Source organism: Acanthochromis polyacanthus, chromosome 10 (genome assembly GCF_021347895.1).
Source record: "Acanthochromis polyacanthus isolate Apoly-LR-REF ecotype Palm Island chromosome 10, KAUST_Apoly_ChrSc, whole genome shotgun sequence".
Lineage (NCBI taxonomy): Eukaryota > Metazoa > Chordata > Actinopteri > Pomacentridae > Acanthochromis > Acanthochromis polyacanthus.
The window spans coordinates 14770954-14792162 of record NC_067122.1 but is presented as its reverse complement, the minus strand read 5'-3'; the positions used below and the strand labels follow the sequence as shown (position 1 = coordinate 14792162).

Below are 21209 nucleotides of genomic sequence, written 5' to 3'. Positions count from 1 at the left end.
GTTGAAAGGTGAGAAAATGCATTATCTACTTAGTTTTTCCTTACCATATATCAAGTATGGCTATCCTTTAAAGTTTTCTTCATTTCTTCCTCCATGGGTCTCTAAACAGCATAAACCTGAGCAGCATATGAGGCCAACTGTTGTCACACTGTAAACAAATGGTGTTATTAAAGTAGGCCTCATTTATTATTGTAGAATATAGAACTCTATAGCTGTAGACATACATATTCCTGCTGTGCAACAGTTTGCAACACTATTTTATTATTCTATGACTGCAGAAGAGAACCTTAAGCCATGAGTCAAGACTTCATCTAGGAAAAATCTTTTTTTTAAAAAAAAAAAAAAGTGTTTTTCCAAGACACTTACCTCGCAGTATGTCCATAAGTTTTTTTGTTTTTTTTAACATGCTGGAAGAAATATGAGCAAAATAAGATGTCAGCATCATACCTGAGCATTTCTGCCATGAAACTGCAATATATGAAGTGTGATTACTCAAAAACGCAGACTAAGACTTCTGAGCTTTTCATACATAACAAACCTAAAGAACCAATCGAGGGGTTTCATAGATCTACACATTCTAAAGGAAGCAACAGTGTAGCGTTACATCCAAGACATTTTAAAGGCAGTGAGGGAGTTATTTTCTAGGAAAAACTTAAATATGTAGCTTTGATATAAACAGATTTGTTTTAGCCCCTAGTTAATGACCAGAGCAGAACTTTAACACTTTACAAAGCAAAGGTCCATCTGAGAGAACATCTGCAACATCTCAGTCAGTGGTGGAAGAAGTATTTTCAATCCTGTAGCAGAAGTAGCAAGACTCGAGTGAAAATACTGATACGTGTAAATTCTGCAGTCAAAATCCTACTCAAGGAAAAGCATCACCATCAAAATAAAGTACCTAAAGGTTCCCATGTCAGAGTCATACATGTTGTATTATTTAATGGTAATTAATTCCTTAAAGAGTACAACACTGTAATGCAAATGGGGCTAATTTCAGTTGCTCTAGAATTTAACATGATGTGCTTCTATGTTACATTATATGTAAACCTGAAAAAATAACTAGCAGCTAAAGCCTTAAACAAACATAGTGGAGTAGAATGTAATATACCTACCTCTTAAACATAGAAAAAAAGTATTTTATTGTATAAATATTTGAGCAAAGTACATCAAACCTGAAAACCATTACTTGAGTAATCTGCAGCAATTGAGATAATCGGCTTGAGCAGCTTCATGATCAGTTTGAAGATTAGTACATGTTCTGCGTTTCATATCGTACCTGAATATCTTTGGACTGCAGTCTATAAAAGAAAAAAAAACATCTGGGGATCTCAGAACATGTAACAGCACTTTCATGTAGCCTTTTCTTAGTCTTAACAATGAACTGATTACCCAAGATAGCTTTATCGATGAGGACATGCAACATAATTCATTGGAGACCTAAGATTTATTGTGCTGCTGTGAAATCTTCAGGCAACCTTTAGGGTTTCTTGCATTTAAGTCTTTCCTCCAATTTACCCCAAAATTAAGAAACATATGCTGAGCTCTGAAACAACATAATGGAGAAACCTAATCACTGCATGAACCTGCAGTGATTGTATGGAACATTTTCAAAAGTAGCTAAGGAGCCAAGGGATTATTCACCATCCAGATAGGTCCCTATCAAAATTAAAGCAGAACAGTGTTTTCCAGATGAATGAACCACTCACTGCAGTAATAATGCTAATCCCTATAGGCAGTTTCTAAACATTTGATGCCCTTTGATTGAGGCAGAATTCATGTTGACATTATTCTTTGTTTGTCCTGTAAGCTACGATGTACTTAAATGCATCTATGCTATTAAGACACAACAGATTAGTATTGTTGTTTATTATTGTGTGTTTCTAAAATAAAAGTGTTACACTTGTGTATTTCCAACAATGTGCAAGAGTCAGGTTTTGCAGATGGCAAGCTGTACAAGAATGTAACACAGAAGGGCATTAAGGTCCGTTATCGCTGAATTCATAATACTATAAGAAAGAATACACAACAAACACAGATAAGTCTATGTACATAAAAAAGATATTCAGATCAGTTGCAAGTCGCTCGCCAAGAAGAGACAAAGAGATGAGATATGTACAAGTCCTTTAAAAAATGGGTGAGATGCAAGTGGCTGTTTTTCTTCTCCACTTAGTGCAGCTTTTACCTCTGCTGCGTGTCGCCCTGCCCATCGCCTGCTGTCAGCTGCCGGCTGATGTTGCTCTGAACAAATTGTTTAAGGCCGTCGTAACCCTGAGTGAACAGATACTCCAGGTACCAGCTCCACGGCTTGGAGTGCTGAAACGCACACACAGAAACACACCCAGTCTTATCGAAGGCATCCGAAGATTTCTGTGATCAAATATGTCTCGGCTAATCTGTAAAACACGACTGATGCACTTCAAACTACATGTGAAGTCTATTATAAATGCAGGAATGAAAGGGAGACCTCTCGTACCTTGATGGAACTGAGGTCCATGTCCTTCTTCCCTGGCCAGCACTGATAAAGAGTAGAACATTAATATTCATTATCACCCAACCCTGGGAAATCTCACAAGATCACAGCTGGATGCTGCAATTGGACCGAACCAAAAAAAGGTACGTGTATTATTAAACATGATGAAAACCACATCTCATGCAGCAGTCATTAATAATAAAATGTCCTTCTGTATTAATGTATCATCTATGAAAGATACATTAATACCACATTTGTCTCGCCTGTAAGTCTATTAACCAAACTGTACGGACCAGCCGCGTGCCGATCCATCAAGTGCCTCGTACAGTTTGAAAACAAGCACAGAGCACAAAATGCATTTAACGGGCAGCAGCATGCAGGAGCCAAGTCAAACTAAATGCTGCACACTTACCTTCTGGTGAAAGTCCACAGCGTAGCTCATGAAGGCAGGGTGGTGGATGAGGTCGAAGCTCGCCCAGTATTGTGGCACGTTGCTCTTGAGCAGCAGCTCCTCTCCCAGCTGGATACCCAGACCTGGCTGAAACATTTTAGAGTTCCACAGGCAGCTGACCATGACGACCACGTAATGGTTGAATTCATGGAACGTCTGGCGGCTGATATGAAAGGCTTGCTGTAAAATAGAATTGAACGTAGTGACAGAATGAGGACAAAGAAAGTGGATCGAGTTCAGCGTAACGACACGCATCTGATGCTTGTTGTGGTGATTAATTTGCATGCCATTTACCAAGCCCATTTTTCTTAATAAGTGCCTATGACATTTTCAGGCAGAGTGTATGGGCTGCCTGTCCTGTACATTAACAGCTTGCTGGAGCAGCTGTATCAAGATCAACAACTTTTTAAGTCTTCATTTAGGTTATTAAGTTTAGATCGATGGTCGTGGAGTTGCAAGATCTTTAAAACAAACACCAGGAATCAAAAGTTATATAAAACTTTAGAGGAGAGCAACTACATACCTATAACATAAATCTTATATGCAATATATATAGATGCAATTGCCACACAAATCATTGTCACAAAAGAACTAAAAACATTTATTTTTACCTTTGTCTGTTTTTCTTGAGCCTTGGCTGATGTCAGGTTGACTTTGTACCTGAACAAAAAAGAAACCGTAACAAAGTGGACACAGAAATCATGAATCACTGCAAAACAGCCTGTTCTTTGTAGCCCGTCTAAAAAAAAAAAGAAATCATGCAATTATGTTTCAATTTACTTTTGCCAAGGCTTTCTTAGCTTTGCTAAAGTTATTTCAGAACTGTGGGGTATAGTCAATTAAGCACACTAAGCATTTGTGTTATCATAGAGTGGACTTATAAATGATTCTTGAATTCAACACAAAAAAAGCAGAGGAGGGCTTAAGAGTATTGCCTGTTAGTCTCTCATTATCATAAATCATACATTAGCATGTAAGTGCAATGAAGCTTTTGATTCCAGTTCTGTTCCTTCATCAAATAAACATAAGCGTATGACACACTCCATTTAGGATGCTGCTAACATATGCATTGAGATACCCTTACAGCAGGCTGTTAACAGAGGGATGGAGAAGTCCCCACCTGTGCATGATGTAGGCCAGTCTGTCCACGCTGATAGGGTCAGTGGCAAGCAGGGCGGGGTAAAAAACTCCAGATGGAGGCATCACCACAAGGGGGAGGCCATACTTCAGAAATGTGTCACACACCTGCAGGAGGCGAGAAACAAACATCCACAGGAAACTAAGAATGAAAAGTAGATGCAACAGAAAATATACATCTCTGCTGAAGCTTTTACCCTTGCCCTTTGTTGTAAGAAGCTGATGTACAAAGCTATTCTCGGCATCTTATATTATGCGATTACATTGTGTCGTATAAGGCTATTGAAATCATCTTTCTGTTTTTAAGGAGGGTCCTGAGCAACAAACAGCAACCCTTAACAGCCTTCCTTCTGATTAAAACATGCTTCAGTCTGATGTAAAACAGTATGCAAGGTTGCCAAGCAACCAGCAAAGATGATAGGAAGTTTCCAGTTTTGTGATACTTATTATTTCCATCTGATTTCAAGTCTTTTGTATGCATTTTTAATGTTATCTAAGGAGCTATTAAATTGAACAGTGCACACACTTGCATAAGCTGCATACTGGATTGTGAACAGCTTCCAACCTAGAACAACTGAAGCTATTACTTTACATGTTAAACTATGATTTACAATAAACAGAGAAGAGTTCCACCCCAAAAAACCGATGTGAAAACAGTCTTTTGGTGCTAAACTCTACACATACTTTATTCTGCAAAGTGGGGGTCAAAAATAAAGGTACAAGAACAATAATCAAAACCCATTTTTGAATGCAGAAAATCTTAATATTAAATGTTATTTTATACAGAAGCCCTACAAAGCCCAAGCACATATTGTGATTGTTTGACAAAGCCACAAAATCGATTACATAAGCTTCAGCTCATTTACTGTCTCATAGAAGTCGAGGACGAAGCTGAGGAAGAGCGAGTGGCAGCCTTCAATCTGAAGGCCCACAGAAGCCAGCCGACCCACGAAGCGCACCAGCTCCATCACCGAATCCTTGAACCCTGACAGAGTCATGTTTCTGGGACAGAGAGCAGAGCAGTGAGTCAGACACACTTCAACCACAACCCTTGATTTTAAGAATGGTGCTAAATGAAACTTTCAACAGCAACTAATTGACTTCTCTTGTTTCAGATAAGAGAAAGGAAAACAACCAAATCAGCCAAAGTAGCAGTTCACTACACTGTGAAAGGACAAACACTAAATCAAGACTGATGTCGGGAAAGTGTACACAAACACGATCTGTAATCAATGATTTATTCACTGAGCTGCATTCCACCTAAATACCAGAGGTAAGTTCGAAAATGGCAGCGAATTAACACGGATCTTTACACTTACTGGATCATTTATGCTTGGATTAGTCACATGAAGAATCCCAAAAGGTATTTAAACACAACTGACACCAACTTCACCCTTTAATTTGAAAGCTGGGCAATCATTTACCTGGACTATTTAGGATATTAGTGTCTCAAAACAAACCTCAATTAAATAATTTGCAAAAGAAATAGACTAAGAACCAAAAGGTGAAACATGTCAATATGCATTTCTACCTTGCTTTGGTTCTGAGTGAATAGCAGATGGCTTAAGACCAGTGTGGCATTTCAGTCACAATGTTCTTTAATTAAAAAGGGCAAAATGTTGTAAGACGAGGCTCACATTTAATAAAATTAGACAACACACACAATGAACCACATTGGATTTGGAAAAAAAAACATGATTAGTTGACTGGGACACTTACAATATAATGGGGAGGGATTTTTTATTAGACTAAATTACAGTAAACAAAACTGAGGCATCTGCAGCTGATTAGGAGTGAGAAGGCATTTCATGAGCAAAAGTACAAGTTTCAAGACCCATAATCCTTATGCTGTCATGTAAATTCATAAAGTGTGCCAGGTTTACTGTTTGTTTATGCTCAAGGCATAAACAAAAAGCTGCAAGTAGATAGGACACTCACATGGAGGTGTGGCTGTTGAGGCTGATGTCCAGGTCGTCCTCCAGAGCATACACCGAGTGCCAGGTCAGCCACTTCAACAGCATATTGTTTAGACACTCCATCAGTCCACACTGCACACGCACACACACAGATATGACACAGACGAGATCTATATTGACTGTTTTATGAAGGCAGGACCAGCACTGCTGCATCTTTTCTGTTATATCAGTAGCTGGAGCAAGCTTGCTATACTCACGCCTTAGAAAGAGAAGCCTACCTTGAAAAACAGCGAGGATGTGAAGAAGAGCTGCATGAGGGGTTCAAACAGAAGCCTTCCGATTTCTGAACAGGAGAAGACAAAATATCACAGCTGTACGTGCTATAAAATTCAGTGCACCGCAGTTCCTGGTATATGGCACAATACTGCTAGCATAAAAACAAGGATGTAATGCTATTAAAGTGAGTAACAACATCAAGGAGGAAAGAAAGAAAGAAAGAAAGAAAGTGTAAAGTACAGATGGTCAATAGAAGTGGTGGTTTGTGGAAGCAAAACTCACGAGAACTTGGGACAACAGGGATGTTGCTTAGCAAGCCGAGGATCTGTGGACGGAGCAGGGAACCGTCCCAAAAGTTGAGAAATTTGTAGAGGAAAGCCTCTGAGCTGGAAAACCCCTCCTGATGGAGAAAAATAGACAAAGTAATGGCAAAGTGAAATCAAATCATTTGACCATATTTTTTTTGTTATCAATACACAGCAGATATCTGGTCGATGTGTGGACACAGATTACTGAATACGTGACAAACTGAATGACAGGTATATGCTGATTTTCATTATGCTAGCTTGTGCTTCCTCGCATCCATTCTATCTCCTCATGACATGGAAATCATTCCCCCTGCACCAAATAGCATATAAAACTAATAGCTAAAAGCATGTTTAGAAAACAACAAAGGCGGTTACTTTAGAAGGAGCTTAGAGCAAGGAAACAGAAGTGTATTCTACGAAATAGTCATTTATCAAGTGGCATGACATATAAATGCTGGTCTGATTTGACTGGTGATAAAGCTTTGTCATAAGTAAATGCCATCGCTTAAACATAACAAAGGATTTCTCATATGGAGGAGGTATAAAGTTAGGAAGAAATGAGGGGAGTCACAAGACATGTTCGCAACATGAAAAGGACCCCTACAGATCTGCATCAGTGCTTCAGGTGTCAGGCTCACCTGGAGGAAGTGATGTGCAGACAGCAACTTGTTCAAAAATTGGAGAGCTTCTTCAGAATTCTGGGTGGCTCCTCCATCACCACAGAACAAAAATTCTGAAGAAAAATAGGAAAACAGTATTTAGTGAGAGGAAATGTCAGGGGGAATGAAAAGAAAGCAGCAGGAGATTTCAGATGCACCGCATAGCCACACAGCGAGATTCCTCCAGTGTCTTTTAAACCTTTCTCCAAACGAGCCCCTGGTGCCAACCCAGTAATATGTTAGCTGGATTTTTCCTGCCCAGAGAAATTTTGTCGACCTCCAAACAAGGTTTTTGCAAGCACCAAATAAAAATCACAAGTAAGAGCTGAAAATAAATAAAACAATTCAATACTTTAACCAGTTCTCTTATTTAGGGTTTGATTTATTCCACTCAGTGGGTATTTTCACTTCTAAAATAGTCAGAAATGAGAGGAAAGTGTTGAGCAAGGTAACACAGACTCTCTGCCTTTAATCTGCACAGCCTGGTCATCCTTCATGCTATGCTTAGAGTCCCTCCAAGGCCTTTTCTAAGTCAGGAAAAACCCCTGATTGGGGTTCAAATCAAGGTCAGCTATGGCTTTGGATGCATCTTCCGGATATAAGATGTCACAGCAGTTTTGTCCCCTTGCCCCCCCACAACTTACCTTCGTGGAGAGTGTAGCCTAGCCAGAAATTGAGGCGTAGGAGGGCAGACTCATCCTGCACACAGTCCAGGTACTGTAGCGCCAGACTGGAACCAAGCAGCGAGCCCATCTGAGCGGGCAGCTGGTGGAGGAAAAAGGAAGAAACAGGGAGACAAGAAAAGTATGACTGGGAAGCTAAAATAATCAAATATCTATAAATACAATCAGGCACACAGATGGAACGAAACAAAAAAAAAAAAAAACACACACACGCAGTCAAACATCCTATTTGAAAGACACAAAAATTGTTTTCAAATCAATCCTTCAACCTGCTAAAGAATAAGAACTAACAGATGCTCGTGTCCATGTCATCGAGTGGGCCAACGATCCGATTCTGAGCTAATTCTTCAGTATCCAGTAATCCCTGTAATGGCAGGGCTGGGACATTTCTTCCTCCATGCTGGGTGGTTTATACAGTCCCTTATTGTGCACGAGCAGCTGCCTCTCAATATGGAGACTCTGTCAGTATAATAAATATATTAGAACAAGCAGACAGACTGTAAATGGACACAGCTCAGCTCTTCGATAATTATGGAGCAACTGTGTCATTAAACGGAGAAAGCACTGCTCTGCTTTTGAAAACAACAGTACAGTGGAGCAGGGGGAAATAATCCATGATCTTTTGTCAATGTCTTTGCTGAATGGTTTCAGGAGAGTGATCGATTGCACTCATCTGTCTTTCCCAACACGTGGCAAACTAGACCCGTCTCAGCAGCAAACACATTCGGGGCCATCGCCCTCCAAAAGCCTTATTGTTCACAGAGGCTTTGTGGACAGTGAAAGCGCTGAATTTATGTAGCATGATGCATAAAACTCTGCAAGCCATTTAAAATGACTTATATTCAGTTATCAGGTCACTGAATCTGCAGGCAAATAGACATTTATGGAAAAGCCTCTTTAAATGGCCAGTTGCTTTGTAACTTTGTCCAATACATTACTCAGATACATCTCAGCTCAGGTCTTTCATTACTCATATAGGAGAGATAAACTAATGATGATATCTAGGGGGAAAAAAATAAAAGCAATGGCCTATTCACTAAACAAATAACAGGCATTCTGCTCATGAAGCTGGTTTATGCTCTTATCTAACAAATGAATTACAAGCCAACTCTGCTGTTGTTTGTCTAGGACAGAGTTGGTATTGGGCTTGTGCGACAAACACACAAAATTATGACAGTAACACAGCACCACCCTGTGGTTGTGAGGATTCGTCACAATTTCATTACACTTCAGATCCAGAGGTTGTACAGTGACATCTCTCATGCAGGTGAGAATCTCTAATCAGCTAAGAGTGTGAATTAGTATGTAGGTTGTTCTAGTCGATTGGTCCCAGCCTGACAGCTAGAGGTTCTCATCCATGCTATGACCTAAAAATAAACATACTGAGATCTGAAGGTAGCATTTTTGTTTCATCTCTTTTTTGCTGTTTTTTCTAAATTAGGACTTCTGATAAGAGGTTAGTCTTTGTTTAATAGTTGGAAAAGGTTATTCTAGGTTGATTAATTTAGTCCCATTCTGTTCATTTTGCGGTCGGTCAAAATTGAAGTAAATGTGCCGTTCAAACTTGAGAAATAAATATTTGAGTGATAATGGTTGGCTCTTTGGAGCTTAAGGAGGCATGGAATGAGTCCTCAGGCTGCAGTCAAATACAAGCTGTTGCTGAGGAAAGTTGCTAAATTACATGGAAGACCTACAATAAGCGACAACCATGGTAAGAGCTGAAGAAACTAATCTCAAAATAGAAAGGAAAGGGGCCTCAATACTTCCTTTCTTACCTTTTTTACCATAGGATATTCTGGTCATCCTTTACCAAGGAAAAGAGAATGCAAAAGCAGGGCACCATCCACAGCAAGCCCACATCAACAACATCTGCTGCTGTTGTACAATTATGTCATCTTGAATTCTCATCTTTCTTCGTGATGTTTTTCATCAAGGTCTGAACCACGTTCAACCTAAAAACTGTGTGCACTGTTTGGCTTCCATTTCCAGCATGAACTACGTTTCCTTGCAGCAGACTCTGAGGTATGTTTTGTCTCTTGTGGGTGTGTCAGAAGTGTTACCTAATCAGCAGCGACGTGTATATAAACCCTGCCGACTGCTGCTCAGCTGCCATGGTTGCAACGCTTGAGTAACAAAAGGTGTTCAACGCTCCACTGTATCCATTTAAATTAAGTTTTGTCGAGGCTGAACATACTCCTGGTTTCCCTAGCTCTAGAATGTAAGCATGGTTACGCATCCTAATGTCAAGGACAAGTTGGCAACCATTTTGCTCTGATGCTTAAATGATTAATGTAGGACTGACGGCTGAGATGTTACAGCTGAGGCAGACAAGAAAGACAAAGCACAAGACTGAGAAAAGCAAGACAGTCAAGGGGCAGAGGCCTCCCCAATGTCAGCACCTCACAGATGTAGAGCTCAGATTTGCTCCAGGATAAATTACCTCAATACGATGCATATTTTCCAGTAGCTGAGCAAAGGAGTGGATCTGCACCAGGGGGACCACCTTTCTGCTGGAAGACTGATCAGCCGGAGCCTCTTTGTTGACTACAGGCCTCAATGCTGGTATTTGCAGGTGGCAGTGTTTCTAATAAAGTATGAAAAACACAGAAAACAAAGTGTAAAGGAACTGAAAGCAAACTGGCTGGTTAGAAATCATTGCATAGTTGAGCTGCCACTAGTTGCGTTAGTTATTCATTAAACTCAATCATTTTCACGATGAATTAATCAATAAATTTGTCCAGGAAATTCATTAAATGTTCCCTGGAGCTCAAGATGACATCTTCAAATGTCTTTTAGTGTTTAAGCAACAGCTCAAAAAAACAAAGATGAGTTGAGGTCATAAACAGCAGAAAACCAATAAATCCACATATTTAAACAGCTGACAACAGCAACATCTTGAGTGATTATTCTATATGACATAGCTGATAAAAAATGCTCAGTTGCCCTTCGAATCAACTACCTAAATGTTACTGTACAAATGTGACACTTGGTTAGACCTGAAGCTATTGGTCAGGTGATTAGCCTGTCAACTGTTGGTCGTTTTTAAGCAGAACTTTTTTTGCTTCTTTCTTTGCCTTATACAGCAACACATTTAATATGCCAAGGTTTTCTTCTATTGCCATTGCATCTGAGAAACTGTGAATGCTACGTTTTTACATTTCTTGAACAACTAATTGAGAAAAAAAATTCTGTGGCTCAATCAGTAATGAAAATAACAGTTAGTTGCAGCCTTACACTTAATGGCATCATTGTCTGAACATCACTCCTTGCAATCGTGCTCTAACATTTCGTACAATGAGAGAGCAGAGCAAGATGATCATTTGTTTCCCTGGAAAAAAAACTACAAAGCCTCCAGGTGAATTCTATGGTGGATGCTGTGGCGCTGATGAAATGCTGGGGTTTTAAAGGCAAGCAACAGCAGGTACTAAAGTGTAGCAGGTCTGACTGCTAACACGGTAGAAAGTGTATCTAAAAACTTAAACAGACTTCTGTACCCGTTTCCTAGAGCTGGTCTTATCCATAGTCGTGAAGGCCAGACTCATGCTGGACGCAACCTGCGGGCCATTCCTCTTCTGGACAGCAATCAGCGCTGATTTCCAGGGGGAAATATGATTTCTAAACCCAGACTGTAGGAGAAACAGAAGAATATTTAGCTCTGTCGGTGTTCAGAGATGATGGTCATTACAACAGTATTAACTTTCCAATTGATGCACAAACCCTCATCCGTGATGGAATGGAGAGCGTCACTAGCTCAGGGCAAAACACTTTGTAAAGTGACAGTAGGTGCAGGAGGAAAGGCTGCCTTCCCTGAGGAAACAAGAGCGAGTATCAGCACACTCAATCTCTGCACTCAGCATCTCCGTTTTTGATTGATGCTTCATAATAACACAGAAAACAACAGTAGCCAGCGATATGGAGGGGCAGCTATTAATGGGATTAATGTGTAGAGTGTACAAAAAAAAAAAAACATGCTGCAATTTATCATTGAAAACATTTTCATATTGGGTGAAGAAATAATGTGATTCCTTTGATAAATGGCTTTAGATTACATCAAACCAGCAGGATGTTTACCAGTTTGGACTGTAGCTCCAGCAGCTTCCTGACTCTGAAGACTCGCACTGCAAAGAAACAATGGATTAAAGCTCAGAGAGGTGATGAGAATACTTATAAAAAAAAAAAAAGGAAACTGGAGTAAACCAAAAAAAAAAACTGGGGAAACTGTGTGTTCATAGTATGTGGGTAATACTTGGGGTGTGAAAATATTCTGCTTACCGCTTTCCTTTCTGGTCAAAAGGTACAATAGATGGCAGATAAAAGGGCACTGAAAAGATGTGACAAAATAATTCATTTCCTCTCTGTTGCAACAGCAGACAACATGTTACTACTGACAGAGAAGGAATAGGATCTGTTCCAATATGCAGCTTTACTGAGGTATGTGGTGGACTCTACCAATAAAATCCAGATTATACCTGTTAATTTTCATGAGTGGATTTTTCTTTTTAGCAGCATAGCTCTACTGATAACTTGGTAAACCTGCTTCTTGGAACAGGCCCTGGTTAGGAAGCATTTGCTCCTAAATAAATGACAAAATAACACAAACCTCCTTTGAAAAGTGTCAATCATAAATCAAAATCACATCAATGTCTAACAGTCTTTTCTTTACTTAATCAAACAACATGTCTCATTTCAGTCTTGTTTTGAAAGACAGCTCTGATGTACACAGATAAATGCAATTTAAGTGAGAAATAAGCTCAATTAGCCCAATATCTATCAATTATAGACATAGAAATGAATAGAACAAAAAATGGATTCGATGACATCTCCTTACAACAATACAAAGATCACCAGCACACATACCAGATTTTCCTCTGTGACGTAGCTGAAGATGAAGCCATAAATAGCTCGAAGCTGGTCCTTTGCATCGATCATGTCAAATACGGTCAACACCCATTTTATGAAAAGAATCTGAAAATAACACATGAATGTTAAGACAAAAAAGGATCAACTATGGTACAATCTGATCAGTGACATACAGAACATAACTCACTAATTCATCTCATATATTGCATAGTTTAAACTAGTCCTTAAAAATTAAATGGCACACATATTTGTAATATTTTACTAACTGACTTTATATATCAATAAAGACAGAATGATGAGCAAAAGTAATCTTTAATGATAACAACTTGTTAAAATTGGTAAATGATCTAAATTTATATTTAGGTAATTAAGAATAATGTGAATATTTTTTATGGTCATAATACCAGGATGATTGTCCAAAAAGATGAACTAAATACTGAGATCATAGTTTAACACTGAAGTTTCTAATCTTTACGCGCAAATAATATATATTTTTTTTGCATTTACCTGAGTGTTAATAGGTATTTTTCCAACACCCAGCCAAACCACTGCTCGAACAACGGCCTCTTGCGGCACCACAGAGGCAGGAATCAGACACTTCAGAACCCGCACACATGGAGCACTCCCTGCACAGAAAATTCACAGAAACAAACCCTGATAAAAGCAGCAAATGTTGACTTTAAAAAAAATACCTGCTGTCCAAAACCACATTTACTGCTGAGCAAAGGTGTCTCTACACTTTCGGGAACAATGAAAGACAATGTCTGTGTGTTTAAATTGTGTAAAAAATGTTTACTCACAAAACAATGATACTACATTACATCATATATGCTGCATAATCAATGTGCTCTTATTGTGTAACTCCAGAATTCTTAGAAATTAGCTGGCACTAAGGCATGACTTCCAGATGGTATTACATTTTGGACACCCACAGTGGCTCAGTGGTTAATCAGCTCAAAGTAAGAGCCAGTTTGAATTTGTTTGTGTGTAAGTGTGTGGCAGTTGTTATCCCTGTGATAAACTCACTGCACATCCAAGGAGTACACTTACAAGTAAAAAACCAAGCACCAAAGAATATGGAATTATAGGTTTAAGGCCCAGTCACACAGCCCGAACTTTGCTGGAGCGTTCCTTGAATGGTGGTGGTGGTGGTGGTGGGGGTGGGGGGGCGAATTTCGACAATGCTCGTCACAAAATGGGGAAAAAAAATCGAAAACACGGGCATTGGTTTAGCGGTAGCGAGCGTTGGTTTAGCGGTGACGCGAGCGTTGGTTTAGCGGCATTCTGCGCATGCGGGTGTTGGCTCGGCGGGGGTATAAAGTTGGTTTAGCGGCATACCGCTTGTGACTACGGAGCTGAACGGATCGTTTTGATACAAGTTCTGATAGATTTTTGATAGAAGTGCTGGAAGGCTCGTGGATCCTCATTCCTCAGCTCCACCATCAGCCTGTCATACAGTCCATGTTCAGGCCTTCTCAGTATCCACTGTCTGACCCACACAACTCTGTCTCTCCTTCTTCTCTCTCTTCTCCTTCTGTCAACAGCTTGTTGAAATCTGAGGAGGTTCTGATTCTGCTGCTGGACTAGTGCACCAATCATAGCAAGTCTCTCAGCATCCATGGTGATACAGTTTTACTGTAACTTTGAGAAAATTCGATGTAGATGAGGTCTGAACTCAACGGCAGCTCGATTCCAAATGAGCTCCTGGTCCATTCTCCCCGTATTTAAAGCCAAATTCTGGTCCCGCTCGGACACCTCCATACCAACGCCAAACCAAAGTTCATCGCCGCCATGGATTGCTGCTTCAACACCCGACACCGTTCCAGCAACCCCGTGTCCGCTCGTAAAACGCTTACAACAGCTCCACCGAAGTTTGTGCAACGTTTAATCGCCACCCGGGTAACGCTGGCGAAGCAGCGGTGGTCCAGTGTTCAAGATTTCTGCGTTGGCCTAGCGGACCCAAGCGTCCATGAACTTGCGTCTAGCGGTGCCAAACTTTGACTGGGCGTTTGTGGAGCGGAGGTGAACTTTGGCGGGGCGGAAAATTGCCCCCTCCTCACCGCTCGTAATAATTTGTGCAGCTCAAAACTTTCAGAGCAGTAGGAGGGCCCCTCCAGAAACATCAACAGTGGCCGAGCGTATACGGCGTTGCTTTACAGTAGGGGCAAGACCGATTTGTGGCACTGGCAGCTGGCAGTGACACTTTTTGTGGCACCGCCGCGGTGCCACGGTTAATGCCACTGTGCAGCGACACTTTTTGTGGCACCGCTGCCGTGCCACGGTTAATCCCACTGTTTGGGCGAGATGCCACTGCCGCAGCGGCATTTCCAGTGGCCTCTGGAGATGCCAGCAGAGGTGCCACGGTTAATGTCACTGTTTAGGGCAGGGGTCGGCAAGTAGATGTGGCTTCGGGACAAAATGTTTGTAAACAATCGAACAGCGGGCCAACCTGCGAGGGGGTGCGCTCCGATTCCGCGGGCGGGGGGGCGATAACGCGAGCAGCGGAGCTTCTACAGCTGATCGCTGCTGCTTGGGACACACGTCTCAATTCTGATCACAGATATATTAAAAATTACTCCCGAGACACACACACGTTTTGCACACACTGTTGCTCAGTGAAATCTGGCGGGTACAACCGTGTCCGACCAGTAGCGCAAATGCCCGGCAGCAGCCGACCACGCGAGTTTCGTGTTGCGGTGACGGACTGGCTTGGCTCCGTGCCAAATCAAATTTTCAAAATCATCTGGCGGGCCAGATATTATTCCTGACGGGCCAGTTTTGGCCCACGGGCCGCCAGTTGCCGACCACTGGTTTAGGGGATATCACGGTTAATGCCACTGTGAGGTGCCACGGTTAATGCCATGGTCTGGTAGAGATGCCACATTTTAAGCCAGTAGGCTACTTTTACTAACCTGGCAATAGCCAGATTAATAATTGTGTAGTACTTGATAGTCCACAATATCAATCTGGGACCGCTCCATGTAAATCCGTTCGGAGGAAAGAGGCACGGATTGGACAATGCAACAGTATGTCCCGCCTCTGACAGGTTTGTTTTTAGCCAATCGCGGGATCTTCACAACGAGCGGAGCCAATTGGTAGATTAAACTCTTACCAAAACCCGTTGGTAAAAAAGCACAAACATCTTTACCATCCAGAAATGCGCAAAGCGCCTCTCGTTCTTCCTTCAAAGAAGCGATACGAGATTCAGCTAAAACCGACTTAATAGCAGCATCTACACGATCGTTGTCCTCCATTGCCACGTTTGTTTTGATCTACTGGCGCTTGGTGTCGTCTTCACACCCGGATATCCCGCCCCACACACGAATACTGCTGCGTGATTGGCCCGTGCCAACTTGGCTCTGTACGAACAGTGAATTCGGGAGCGGAGCAAGATGGTTTCTTGAGAGATTTGTGAACTCACAAATATCGCGAGAAATCAACTTGCTGGCAAGGTTATACTTTTACCGGTGTTTGGACGAGATGCTACGGTTAATGTCACTCTTTTGGGGAGATGCCACTACTACTACTACTATCTGGATGGGGTTATCCGATTCTATGGTTTGTCCGGTGACCGTATTAACCTGAACGAACTAGTGGTCGTTGCCCCGAGGGGCGCTAAAGACACTAGTTATTTGAGGTAAGAAACTGCTGCCAAATGCTGGCAGACTGGAGTAATGTGAAACAAATTCATCTTCAGTTCTCTTGAAATAGGCTATTTTATTTCCATTTTCATTCAGTTGTTACACATATTGTGTGGATTGTCACCAGAAAATATGTTTACTAAAACTGTTTGAAATAACTTGTCTGTGTGCTTTCTTGATTATTACAGCCTTTACCAGGCATGGGTTACAACTGCCACAAAGATGCCACAGCTGATGTTGCTTTTTGGGAAAGATGCCAGGGATGTAAACATGATACATGAATAAAAGCATATAAACAATTGTGCTACAATTTTGAGGAACAATTTTACAATTTATATATTCTACATATCTAAGTCTACTTCTGTAGACTTTGACTTGGTCTGACTGTACCGTTACTGGACTGTCATGTCTTATGCTGTTTATCTTTCAGTTACATCTTTCAATCATGCATTTTGCCTCAGGTTTTGAAAGTAATATGTTGCCAAAATATGTTTCTTGCAGAGACCACAGATCCAGACATGTCATGCTCACAGTGTCAGTACATTAAACCAATCAGCCTTGAAACCAGCCTTCTGGTTCTTCTGGTATATTGCACAAAGAAGAAGGTATTTTAGGTGTTAATTAGCCTAGTCTTAACAGGTGATAGAGATCACAACATGTTTGATTTTTCAAACCAGGAAAAAGGATTATAAAATCCAGACTAATAAAACTGTTGTATCTTAACAATAATACCAGGTCCACATGTTCAAACCAGGGGTGAAAGTAGTTTTAAATTCTTGCCGGAACTATTAGTAATAGTTCCGGACCCTTCCGGCTTACTTTCACCCCATTCCGTCGATGCTAACCATTGTAAATCCTGTTGAAAGTTTTTCAGCCAATCACAAGAACGTGAGGAATTTTACGTGTAATTTATTGCTCGTTCCAGTGCAATAAATCAAGCGCACCTATTTGCTATTGGCTGCTACTGGCCATAACAATCGCTGTGTTACGGAAGTAGACACGCATGCGCACTCACATACTGCTGAGTGAACTCCAGTCGATATCTATGGATAGCAGGCAGGCCGGGCGGCGTACCGGCGTACCCATAGATACCGGTGGAAGAGCGGCGTACTGCCAGCAGATCTTTTCCCGGAACTGTGTTCCGCCACCAGATCTTTTGCCGGTACGCAGTTCCGGACCGTTCCGGCTTACTTTCACCCCTGGTGGCATCTCCCTCAGACAGCGGAATAAACCATGGCATCTCGCCCAAACAGCGGTAAAAGTACTGGCATTAACCATGGCATGTTCCCTAAACAGTGGTATTAACCGTGGCATCTCTGCTGGCATCTCCAGAGGCCACTGGAAATGCCGCTGCGGCAGTGGCATCTCGCCCAAACAGTGGCATTAACCGTGGCACCGCGGCGGTGCCACAAAAAGTGTCACTGCTCGCTGCCAACGCCACAAATCGGACCTGCCGTCTCTCTTGCTTTAACGGGGGCCAACTTCTGTTAAACGGTGGTGAACGGTTACGAGCGGTGATGAATTTTTTTCACCGCTCCAGGAACGCTCCAGCAAAGTTCGGGCGGTGTGACCGGGCCTTTACTTAAATTGTGGCTGGCTTACACTCACAAGCACGTTCTTGCAGCTAGAAATTCAACATTTAGAAAAACAGCCAGTCCAGAGCTGCTGCAAAGACACAGTCTTACCCATACGAAGGCTCATGGCAAACTCCAGCATAATGGATATGGCCTCAGGAGGAAGTCCCCGACTGTAGGCCACCTTCTCCACCAGCACCAGGTTCCTCTCGAAGTCATCGTTCCCGTACAGAGGAGTGCCTGCTTCAACTACAGGAGAAAGACATGCCATCACATCACCGTGCGTATGCGTTTTTAAAAATAGCAAAATACTCGCACAGTTTGACTCATACAAGAGGCAATATCAGCTTTGAAATTGGGCAACATGACAGTAGATCAGCTTGTATTGTACAAACTATATGCTATCACAACCGTTTATAAATATACCACAGAGATATTGTTTATATCACGTCATTGGTGTGAACATACAGATGGGGTAGGTAAAAGTCATTCTCGTGGTTTAGACGGTAAACAAATTTTACATACATCTTTACTGGGTACATGTCATAGTATTTAAACAGATTATGTACTGACATGGTGTCCTTGTTTGTGGAAATACATAAACAGACAAAAATATCTAGTAACTGAAATGTTGCTGAAATAATCATTGTATTTCACATCATTACATATTTGTGTGGGGAGAAATAAAAACAAATGTAAGTACAGAGTACAGCACAGTTTTTCAACTACGCTGTCAAAGTCGTGGCAAATGATAGACAGCAGTTCAGTGAAGCTGTTGAAAATGTTTGCACAACATTATGGAGCTTATAGATGTGTAAGAATAAGACTAACTGTCCAGACCTTCACCTTCGCTTAAAAATTTATAAAAATGACTTGCATGTTTTAGTTTTGATATTTAACAATGCTAAATTAGGTGGGTTAAAAGCATTCTCTGCCAGTTTAACAATTCTTATGATTGTGGTGACCAAACTTAATAAACCTGTTGATTTACTTGCACATCTTCATCGTACAGCTGAAATAAATACGGGGTAGCCTGAAGATGAACTCCTATGGCTGCACCTATAATATCAAGGCAATTCTTTTTGTTCCTTTTGTTGACCTACATTCAAATAAACCATTTAGAGATGTAAAATCTGTCAAAACGCAACTTGTCAATGTCACAGATTTAGTCATCTGAAGTCATTAAATTTGGTCAACACTTATAGTGAAAACAGATAGCATTATCAAACCACGGCTTGATGGTATAGACTGTAAAATTTATGGCAGATATGCTTGTAATAAATGAGTCTGTGTTCGTACACAACGTTGGCTCTGTTTCCATTGCGTTAAAAATGGTAACTTAGCATCATTAGTCATCTGTAAGTGTACGTTACATTATAACTCCTGTCAGTTTAATTTAAGTTTTGAGGTATATTCGGTTTCAGATTCTTGAAAAAAAAATCCCAAATGATTGCTTGTAAAACAATGGATAAAAAATAAATCCATCACCGGGATTTCAAGATATTTCATAATAATTTCGTGAGGGAGGGAGGTGGCCGGGGAGCGGCCATCTTTGTTGTGGTTCTTGATTTAATCTTCTGTAAAATAGAGTGGACTGAACGTTGTTCCTCTAAACGTTTTAAAGAGTCTAAAAGGTTTCTACTGAAAGACAGGTTGTATTCCAAGTGTTGAAAGTGTTTATACACGACACATCGCCGCCTAATTAACTTTCAGAGAAGCGACGGTTTGATACCTCTTAGCCCCCACAGTAAGCCAATACATGAGAGCTTAAGCTAGCGCTACGCTACACCTCAGACTCAAAAAGAAAGTAACACGATAGCTTAAAGTTCGTTGCACAGTTCTTCCTAGCCCTATTTGTTTCTTGCCACCTGTTTTCTTTGTGTTTTAATACAATACAACTGGTAGCGCTGTCACCGGTATTAGTATCGTCATAATCTGCTGGCGACCAGAGTCGTTAGCGTCCGAGTCCTACCGTCAGAGAAGTATTTGAGGGCCAGAACAAACGGGTCCTCTGCCTCGTTCTTCCTCCGCTCCTTCTCCGCCACTCTCAGACTCCTGTTGCTGCTCCGACTGGATACAGACTGGTCATTTGGAGACGATCGCTCTGAATCCGACAGGTTTATCGACGCTGCCATTTCTACATTGCTAAAACGTTAAAATGAGCTCCCCTCCGTCTTCAGCCATTCAAACAAAACTCAAATCCTCCGCGCGACCGTTTGCGCTTGCGCAGTATCCATATCCGCTCGGCTGCTGCGCTGCGCGGGAGTTGTAGTCTTTTTGTCTTCGGTCGCAGAAAAGAGAGTCACTGGAATACAATATTGAAGTAGCTATATATTTGCATGCAAACGTGGTATTTAGTGAGAAGATGCATCGTAAAGTAACCATAAAATTGGTCAGTGCATCCTAAAAAGCAAACAAATATGGCGCAAACACCCGAAGGAAGAGGACAGTAAAATTATTTACACAACAGTAAATAGCTGAAACTGAACAGGGTTGCAGTTCATCTTTGTGGTCGTTTTATTTTGAAACAAATATTATTAGTGGTATTTTAAAAAACTAATTATAAGTCATCACCTCTCCAGTAAATGCCACACAGCTTACAAAACGCAAAAAATGTCTCTTTTTAAAAATGTACTTATTTATTTTTAGTATGAGTTGAAAATGAAGCCACTTTAAATGTTATGCCATTTCCCATACTTCAGATAGTTTAATGGGCCTTTTTTTTTTTTGCACCATTGTTCAATGCTCGGTCACTCTTCTTATTTGAGTATTTAATTAAATGTTCTGAGTTGTATATAACTATGAAGCTATTATTGCTGTGTGTGTTTTAGATATAAATTCTTGACTATTTTACATATTTCTCGAGACCTTCATGAGTCCTGAAATGACATTCTCTAGAGCAGTGGTTCTCAACCCTGTTCCTCAGGACCCCATGTCCTGCATGGTTTAGATCAGGGGTGTCAAACTCAGTTCCTGGAGGGCCACTATCCTGCATGTTTTAGATGTTTCCCTCTTCCAACACACCTGATTCAAATGATCAGCTTATCATCAAGCTCAGCAGAAGCCTGATAACGAGCCTGATCATTTGAATCAGGTGTGTTGGAAGAGGGAAACATCTAAAACATGCAGGATAGTGGCCCTCCAGGAACGGATCTTGACACCCCTGGTTTAGATGCTTCCCTGCTCCAACACACCCGATTCAAATGATCAGCTCGTTATCAAGCCTCTGCAGAA

General features: G+C 41.1%; 1 protein-coding gene across 1 annotated transcript; it reads right to left on the bottom strand.

Moving 5' to 3' along the window:
* Positions 1-1425: 1425 nt before the first annotated feature.
* Positions 1426-20185, bottom strand: cenpi (centromere protein I). Its single transcript, XM_022201782.2, has 20 exons — positions 19948-20185; positions 18087-18224; positions 13268-13386; positions 12758-12865; positions 12173-12221; positions 11972-12018; positions 11618-11707; positions 11395-11526; positions 10341-10484; positions 7862-7982; positions 7197-7291; positions 6533-6650; positions 6253-6317; positions 5997-6106; positions 4925-5060; positions 4042-4166; positions 3533-3581; positions 2883-3101; positions 2474-2515; positions 1426-2313 (listed from the first exon to the last, which is right to left on the bottom strand). The coding sequence occupies exons 1-20, from the start codon at positions 20108-20110 to the stop codon at positions 2179-2181; spliced, it is 2205 nt and encodes a 734-aa protein (XP_022057474.1). The 5' UTR covers positions 20111-20185; the 3' UTR covers positions 1426-2178.
* Positions 20186-21209: the final 1024 nt, after the last annotated feature.

Excerpts from the sequence above, each read along its gene's own strand:
- cenpi (XM_022201782.2), bottom strand. The coding sequence starts at position 20,110 with ATGGCAGCGTCGATAAACCTGTCGGATTCAGAGCGATCGTCTCCAAAT. Across the intron at positions 11,708-11,971 it reads TGGAGCTACAGTCCAAACTG|GGAAGGCAGCCTTTCCTCCT; the intron begins GTAAACATCCTG and ends TTGTTTCCTCAG. Across the intron at positions 7,983-10,340 it reads AAAATATGCATCGTATTGAG|CTGCCCGCTCAGATGGGCTC; the intron begins GTAATTTATCCT and ends TTCCTCCACCAG.